The following is a 7,899-nucleotide window of genomic DNA, read 5'->3' as shown; positions in this document are numbered from 1 at the left end:
TCTGTCTAGTGACTCTCCAGTGATGTCCAGACATGAACCATTTTGGTCCCTGGATCATACGTGCTGGGCTCCTGCAGCCCTGCTCAGGGCTGGAAGCTCAGAGCTAGACTTGCTGCTTGGACTGCTTCTGCACTCAGAAACTGTCTGGGTGAGTTGATGTGTTCTCCCAGAAAGGTGTTGCTTGAGTAAAGCATGCAAGGAGAGGGTTTATTCCTTCACAAAAGTGCATTTCATCTCAGGGCATCTTTCATTTGCTGCCAGGTGGGTTTGCCTCAAGATCCTTCCGGCTAAGGGGCAGCTCAGTACCTGGTGCTTCCTCCATGCTATAAATGTGCTGGCCAAGGTGCCCCCAGATTTTTAATAAACAGACTGAATTGTCATAGGAATGACAGAGAATTATTTTCTCCAGTCCTAAAAGCATGTGTTATGTCTGAAGTCCCTCTAGTTTCAGTACATCCCTTTCAGAACAGGGATAGCAGCACTGCTGTAGAGAGAGACTCATGCACTGGGGTAAATCCCAGTCCTGGATGGAGCACCCAGAGCTGCAGTGCCCTGGGATTCTGGGCCAGGAGGCAGTTTCACTCAGTAGTTAAAACCAGTCTGAACTGTTATGTGCCCACACTGCACCAGGAGCTGGCCCAGCCGGGGCAGGACTCAGCTCCTGTGTGAGCTGCTTTGTTTGCTGGTACTGGCTGAGGCTCTGCAGCAACATCCCATCCTCCCACTTGCCAGCCAGGCACCACAGAGCCTAGTTTGCTGGAATGTTTGCACAAGGGAGTATCCCCATGCTTGCCCTACTCGCTGGGTCTACCTGTCCCCCTGCCTGCACCTCTGTGGGGCTGGGACCACCCTACCCCACTTCTCTCCTATAACACCCATCAGAGAATGCACCACAGTCAGAGCCTGGTGTGATGGGGACTGAGCTGCCAGGGCATGGCTGTGCCGCAGGAGACAGACAGACCCTCAGAGAGTAGCTTTTATTTCCCAGCTGTGCCAATGCTCAGGGCTGCCTTCAGGGAACGGGTGGATGTGGCTGGGCACAGGGAGCACCAAGCACAGTCAGAGCCCATTCAGCGTGGGGCTGGTGGTGCTGCGCAGAGAGTGAGCTGCTCTGCCCCAGGAGGGCACAGGATGTTTGTGCAAGTGGCAGGGGGGTTCTGTGGATCAGGGATCTCCCCCTCACTCCACAGGGATGCTCACAGTGCTGGACCTGTCGCTGGTGCCTCCCAGGGAGTCCCCAGAGAGGCTCTGCCCTGATGGGGCGCTGCACAGACTCTGCTCATGTGGCACTGCTTCGATGGACACCTCCACCTCGATGCTGATGCCTTCTCTGCAGACAAATACAGGGCTTGTGGGCAGCAGCCTAACGGGGGATGTGACCGTGCCTTTGGCTGGTACAGCGGGTGTGGGGAAGACTGTTAGGAAGGGGATGTGCCATTCACCCCCACCTCCCCAACACAGCAGCCCCCACTCACCTATTGGACATGTCCATGCCTTGAGTCAGCATGTTCCCTGTGAGGGCCACCGTGCTGGCTGACTGGCTGTCCTGCTCCTGCCACACCATCCCATGGCGTGGGTTATGGCTGCTGCTGGGGACAGAGATGGTTGTGTCTGGGACTCCATCCTCAACGGGCCTGGGGCTGGGCAGCACTGACTGCAGCTCATTCACTTCTGGAGGGAGATACGGAGCTGAGCACCTTGTTTGCACGGACTGCTCCTGTCAGAACAGGGAGCAGAACAGCCCACAGGGTTCTCAGCACGGAGTGCCAACAAGCTGCTCCCAAAGCACTTCAGGCAGCACCCTCCCCAGGACACCAGCCTGCGGGGACAGAGGTATGTGTGGTAGCACATGGGGCAGAACCAACACAAATCTTCCTCTGGAGAGCTCACAGCCACATAGACTTGAGGCAGGAGCAGGGCCCATGGGGCCCAGTGGCAGGCACAGGCCAGCACAGACAGCAGCACTGGACTCACGCTTGGTCAGGTTCTCCAGCTCCACCACACCGAGGTCCCCGGGGGGGCTGCGGCCACAGCCCCAGCGACTCCGACACAGCGACAGCACCACCACCCCATAGACATAGGTGAGCATGAGGGGCACACCGACTCCTGCGGGCAGACAAGCAGGTACTGGGTGAAACCCCGTGCCCCAGGTCTAACATCCCCCACCCAGAGACACTCCGCTGCAGTGGCCTCCGATACCCTCAGCCCTGGCACAGCACACTTACCCACAGTGACAGCTGTTATGATGGGAGACACAAACAGAGACAGAAGGACACTGCTGGTGACAGAGAGGCACTGCTGGCACCCTGACAGGCTGCTCCTCCGGCTCTGGCCCAGCACCTCGAGGAGGAGCAAGACAGGTGAAGGGTTCTGCAGAGGTTTCAGTGCACAGTCCCCAGGGACACAGCCTCTCCCCAGCCCTGGCAGAGCTCCAGCTGCAGCCACAGCACCCAGACACCCCATCCACCTCCTCAGGGACAGGCAGCCACAATGGTGCTGCCACCACTACTCAGGTGTCCCTGGAAAACACCCCTGGGCCCCAAACCCTTTCCTCCTCTCAATCATCCACAACTCCCACCTCTCCAGGCTGACAGTACCCAACTGGTGATGGGGTGGGCAGCAGCGAGGGTCCCCACAAGGAGGGCTGTGGGGAGTCAAAGGTGACACAGGGACATGCAGTGGTGAGCACTGTGTGTCTGTCCAGGCCTGAGGCTCAGAGGGGAGCAGGATCACTGGAACTCCAGGGCCCCCTGCCAGTACCTTCCTACCCATGTAGACAGGGATCCCGATGGTAATGACAGGGACAGCGATGCCTGCGACGAGGGAGATCACCATGGGCGCCCCCAGCACCATGCCCAACTGCCACAGGATCTTCCGGGTCCTTGACCAAGGCCTCTTCCCCCAGAAGGTGCAGCCAGAGGGGCTGTGGGGATAGAGTGGGGCTTGCCAAAGGCTGTTGACAGCACAGAGCACTCTGCTTCCCCCCCACCACCACCACCTAGTCAGCCCCACAGCCCAGGGATCCCCAGACGTGGCTGTGGCTCTCAGCAGGGCCTCAACTGTCCCCCATTCTTTCCCCCACAGCTCCTGGCAGGACCTCCAACCCAGCACCTCAGCCACCTCCCAGCTCCTCCACCCTGACCCCCCAGCACACCCCATGGCGCCCCAGCCCTGCACTGACCTCAGGAAGTGCACGTCAGAGATCTCCTGCAGGCAGAGCCAGCAGAAGAGGCAGCCACACACCGTGCAGTTCATGCGGTTGCAGCTCCCATCATTGATCTTCATGATGAAGGCACTGCAGCGGGGACACACCTTGATGTTCTCAGCCTCAGCTGCCAGGGGGAAAGAGAGATGAGATGGGGGGAGCAGGACAGGACAGTGCAGGTTCACCTCCACACACTGCCCAAGGATTTCAGCCTGTCCCATAGGTATCGGGGTGAGCCAGGCAAAGCAAGGTCCCACTCCACAGCCCCAGCTCAACCAGCACAGGGGCTACATGCCTCCACAGACAGGTAGCCAGTGGGGACCACTGTGTCCTGGCTCCAGCATCCCCACAGGCGGGAAGGTACAAAGGTATTGGACTGGGGCTCAGCTATGCCAAACCTCTGACCTGCTTGCTCCCACCCTGCTCCAGGGTCTCACCATGGGTTGAGTCCTCCGGGTGGACTGGCTGTGCTGTGTTGGCCAGGCCAGGGGCTGGCAGCGCTGGCACACAAGGGCCATTGGGGTGCCAGGGCTGCCGGCAGTGGTAGCAGAACTCAGTGCCACAGCCCTCGCGCCTGCAGGTGAGGCGGGGACACTCGGCACAGCCGTAGGCGATGACAGCGTAGCTGTGGGGAGAAAGCAGTCAGTGTAGGGGGTTCAGCAGTGCCCTCCCTGCATCCCTGCACACACACAGCCATTCCCCTCCCCAGCACAGTCAGGCCATGCAGGGGCAGGTCCCAGCTCCATGCTCAGACAGAGCTGCAGCCCCTGCTCAAGAGAGCCAGGAGACACTGTGACCAGCTCAGACTGCAGCAGAGCTTTCCCCTGGCCCACACAGGTCCCCAGGGATCTCATGGGCTGGCCCAGCATGGCCAAGAGCACCAACCCTGGCACAGACACAGCTGCGTGTGCCCTGCAGATGGGACAGGAACTGGGATATCTCTCTGAGCAAACCCAACCCCACACAGGACCGAGTCACAGGAGGACTGAGCCTGAGAAAAACTCACAGGAGACCTCTTTACTATAAGGGTGGTGAGGCCCTGGCAGAGGGTGCCCAGAGAAGCTGTGGCTGCCCCATCCCTGGCAGTGTTCAAGGCCAGGTTGGATGGGTTTGGAGCAACCTGGTCTAGTGGAAGGTGTCCCTGCCTGTGGCAGGGGGTTGGAACTGGGTGAGCTTTAAGGTCCCTTCCAACTCAAACCACTCTGTGATTCTATGAAGCACAGGCCCGGTTCACCACGCACCAGCTCCCAGCTGCTGCCGGCTCCGTCCGAGGGCCCGGCCGCTCACCTGCAGTTGGGCGCAGGACACCAGCGGGTGCTGGGATCAGCCGCCAGCAGCCGCCGCAGGAGGAACTCCTCGTACTTGTCGCGGAGGGAGGGCTCAGCCAGGAGGCGGTGGATGTCGTCGGGCTGCAGCGCGGCCGGGCAGTGCGGGCAGGCCACCTGCACACGGCTCTCGCTGATGGCGATGCGCAGGTACTGCTCCAGGCAGGCCCGGCAGGAGCGGTGCTCGCAGGAGGCCAGCGTGGGAAAGGCCTCAGGGGGCTGGGGCAGCAGGCACAGGGGACACTCCAGCAGCTCGCCGTCCTCGCCCGGGGGCAGCGCGATGCACATCTCCTCAGGTTCCGCCGGCTCTGCCTCCTGTGCTGGTGATGTCTCCCCTCCGACGGCCTGTGGCTTCCGCCCAAAGAAGCCCAGGAGGCGGAGGTGCACACGCATGGGCCGCTCCATGGTGGCCCGCCAGGGTGGCAGCCGGCTGCTGTCAGGCTATGGAGGACAGGAGGGAGGTGCCAGCCCCAGCACGGCCCTCATGGCCTGGCTCCTACGTAGCCTCAGAGCCAGCATCCTCCCCACAGGCAGTGGCTGAACCATCTCCAGCTGCAGTCGGTGCTGCTCAGCCTGCAAAGGAAGCACACATGAGAGCGAACCCTGGGCTGCAGGCATGGAAACACAGCCTCAGCACCCACAAACCCCACTAGTGCCCTGCCACCCTGCTGGACCCATCAGAAACACCCCAGCAGCTCCAGGACAAGCCAAGACAGCTGCCAGCAGTGCTCTAGCAGGGCCCAGGACACAGCCCAACTCCTGCATCCTCCAGCATGGCAGCACAGCCACTGAGCACAAAGACATACCCTGTCCTTCCTTGACATGCTCCAGCTGATCTGCTCCCTCCCATCAAACCAAAGGGAAGAATCAAAGCACCTGACCTTGAGCTCCCACAAACATACCTTGCCTGCTTAGTACGCCCATGGTCACCCACAGCCATTATGTCCAGCCTTGTCCCCACACTGGCCCAAAGGCCCCAGTGACAGTACTATGGCTGATCTGTCCCACGCTGAGCTTGGGCAATGCAGCCACAGCCCCTCTCCAGCCACCCATGTGCCCCTGAGCCAGCTCTGTTCTGCCCCTTCCCATCTCTTTCAGTTCAGCAATAAAGTCCAGAGGGACAGGACCTCCCAGATGCCCCACGGAGGGGGAGACAGTGCTCTTTGCAAGGAAGGCAGTGGCCAACACCGTGAGAACCGGTATGTACACAGAGCAGTGCAATAATCACACCCCTCACCACTCCAAGCGTCTGTGACTTTCCTCTCCAAGGAGAGATATGGCTGAACTCTGACTGAAACTCCAATGTCCAAGAACCACAGACTGGGCCCATATGGACACCAGCACTTGGCACTGCAGAAACAATCTTCTTCACCCAGCCTGCAGCAGGAAGCTCCCAGCAATGGCTAGCTGGAGGGAGCCCAGAGGAAAACTCAGGGCAAACCACAACCACCATCACCCACTAACCCTACTCAGAGTTAGCTCACAGGAGAGCAGGGAACGTCTCACTGCCACAAAGAAAGTGCTTCCTCCACAAAGGCTGGATCCTAACACATCCTGGGAAGAGAGGGCTCTTCCACATGCCCCGCAACCCAAGAAGCAGGACCTCACGAGGAGCGGTCACTTCTGAATGATTCCCAGTATCACTAGTGCTGCACTACACCCTGCATCACCCAAACTTCTGCCAAGGTTGTAGAAGAGGCAACCAAGCCAGGGGATCCAAGAGCAAGGTGATTACAGGAGAGAGAAGGTAAATCCGTCAGTTTTCCCTTACTTGTAGCTTACAAGGCCATGGCCACACGACAATCCATCCTCCTGCCATCAGAGCACAGTTCTCCTTGCTCCTTCCTTATCTATACCCCAAGAGCTGCACCCTACACTTGACACCTCCACAACATCCACCTCCTCTGCTGCTTTTTCCATTTGAGCACAGCTGAAATACCACAAGTGCTGGCACTGGAAGTATTAGTGATGGCTCAGAGAAGACCAAGGAGTCTGCTGGGAACAAGCAAGGTGCTCACCATGCCACTCAAGGTAATAAAGCACTTTCCTGTAGCAACTGAAGAGCTCATGGAAACTGGGCTGAGACTGGATTTAAATGGCTGTTAGAGTGGAAAGTACTGCAGAAGGAGAGCAGGAAGGAACATGCTCCTGCAGCAGGACTGCAACACTGGACTAAATGGCTGCACAACACAAGTGAATAAGCACTGGCAGGAAACTCATCAGCCCCATCCTCTGTCCCCAAGGTACCTGTCAGCGGGGAAGCATTGCTGGCACACATGGACATGGCTCCCCTGGAACTGCCACAAGTCCAACACATTTGATTCCCTCAAGGACCTGCAAATAAGCAAACAGTACCCATGAAGAGGCTCAGCAGCAGCTCAGGCAGCCAGGGTTGTTTGGAGATGTCAGACAGCTCTACTAATGGAGCCACAGAGAAGGCACCAGTGCTGTAAATGGGGACCACATCCAGGGCACAGACCTAGGCAGAGAAAGGATGAGTACAAGATACGGCTGAAGCAGAGCAGGGCTGCTGCCCCAACACACACACAGCTGCACAGCAGCCACCCCTGGAGATGAGCTAAAACAAGCCCCCAGGCAGGGGAACCAGGGCCCTTCTCCCCAAGAAGCAGGATGCAAAGCCCTAGGTGCCTGTGCTGGTCTGCACAACACTGGGACACCAGAACCTGCAGGAAACCAACCACAGCAGAGGGAAGTGTGACACTGAGCTCCCTATGAGCAGAGGTGGGACTGGGTTTTGTGAAGTGCCATCGTGGCATCCCCAGGACCCAGCAGGCTCTCTGTCTGGCAGGGTAAGAGCATGCCTGAGTGTCTGGGAGCCAAGCCATGCAAAGTAGGGGGGATTTTCTGGGAACAGGGGTTATGAACCACAGGATCATTCCAGGAGCTGCATTGCAGGGAGGCCCATCACCCACTCCTGGGAGAACCAGGCAGTAATGCTCAGCTCTGCAGTCCTTGTGAGAGTGTGGAGATAGAACTGGCAAAGGGAATGGCCGCAGAGGAACCGCAGCATGGCCACTGTACCCAACACTGGGGTCACCTCTGGAATGTGGGGAGCTGGGCTCCCCTTCTTCTGCAGCCAGTTCCCACTGGGGTCACCATGATCACCAAAGAAGCCAGGTGGAAAGAGGCTGCCAGAGGTCTCCACTCCACCTTCCTGCCCTCATTTGGTGATCCAAATGAGGGTCACCCCTGTGGTTAAGGGCTTTATGGCAGCTAGGTCTAGAAGACCTCTGAGGCCAAGGATCACACAACCTCTATGGGCAGCCTGACCCATGACTGGCCTCATTCCTCTCCCCAGGGCAGTACAATGACAGACACCTCCAAAGGACGTTTTCAGTTGTCTCTTGG

At 58.8% G+C, this 7,899-nt stretch overlaps 1 protein-coding gene across 2 annotated transcripts; it reads right to left on the bottom strand.

The window, feature by feature from the left end:
• Positions 1–963: 963 nt before the first annotated feature.
• LOC133210666 (E3 ubiquitin-protein ligase RNF19B-like) lies at positions 964–7,888 on the bottom strand. Of its 2 annotated transcripts, XM_061350276.1 has the most exons (11): positions 7,870–7,888; positions 6,778–6,864; positions 4,493–5,103; positions 3,643–3,830; positions 3,182–3,332; positions 2,761–2,923; positions 2,579–2,644; positions 2,226–2,340; positions 1,975–2,106; positions 1,476–1,671; positions 964–1,330 (listed from the first exon to the last, which is right to left on the bottom strand). In XM_061350276.1, the coding sequence occupies exons 3-11, from the start codon at positions 4,933–4,935 to the stop codon at positions 1,180–1,182; spliced, it is 1,605 nt and encodes a 534-aa protein (XP_061206260.1). In that variant the 5' UTR covers positions 4,936–5,103; positions 6,778–6,864; positions 7,870–7,888; the 3' UTR covers positions 964–1,179. The 2 variants fall into 2 exon arrangements, with proteins under 2 accessions (XP_061206260.1, XP_061206261.1); XM_061350277.1 differs by lacking the exons at positions 2,579–2,644; positions 7,870–7,888 and having other exon boundaries at positions 6,778–7,169.
• Between the last annotated feature and the right edge of the window lie 11 nt (positions 7,889–7,899).

This window comes from Neopsephotus bourkii, unplaced genomic scaffold (genome assembly GCF_033783945.1).
Source record: "Neopsephotus bourkii isolate Nb327-2 ecotype Australia unplaced genomic scaffold, CSIRO-AGI_Nbou_v1 NB_481, whole genome shotgun sequence".
Taxonomy (NCBI): Eukaryota; Metazoa; Chordata; class Aves; order Psittaciformes; family Psittacidae; genus Neopsephotus; species Neopsephotus bourkii.
Note: the sequence above shows the minus strand (reverse complement) of the source record. Positions and strands in the feature narration are given on the sequence as shown.

Bases quoted from the DNA above. Each gene is read 5' to 3' on its own strand.
- LOC133210666 (XM_061350276.1), bottom strand. From the start codon at position 4,935: ATGGAGCGGCCCATGCGTGTGCACCTCCGCCTCCTGGGCTTCTTTGGG. The intron at 2,645-2,760 runs GTACTGGCAGGG...GACTCCCCACAG, and splicing joins CTGTCTACATGGGTAGGAAG to CCCTCCTTGTGGGGACCCTC. The intron at 2,341-2,578 runs GTGGGAGTTGTG...CTCCTCCTCGAG, and splicing joins GGTACTGTCAGCCTGGAGAG to GTGCTGGGCCAGAGCCGGAG.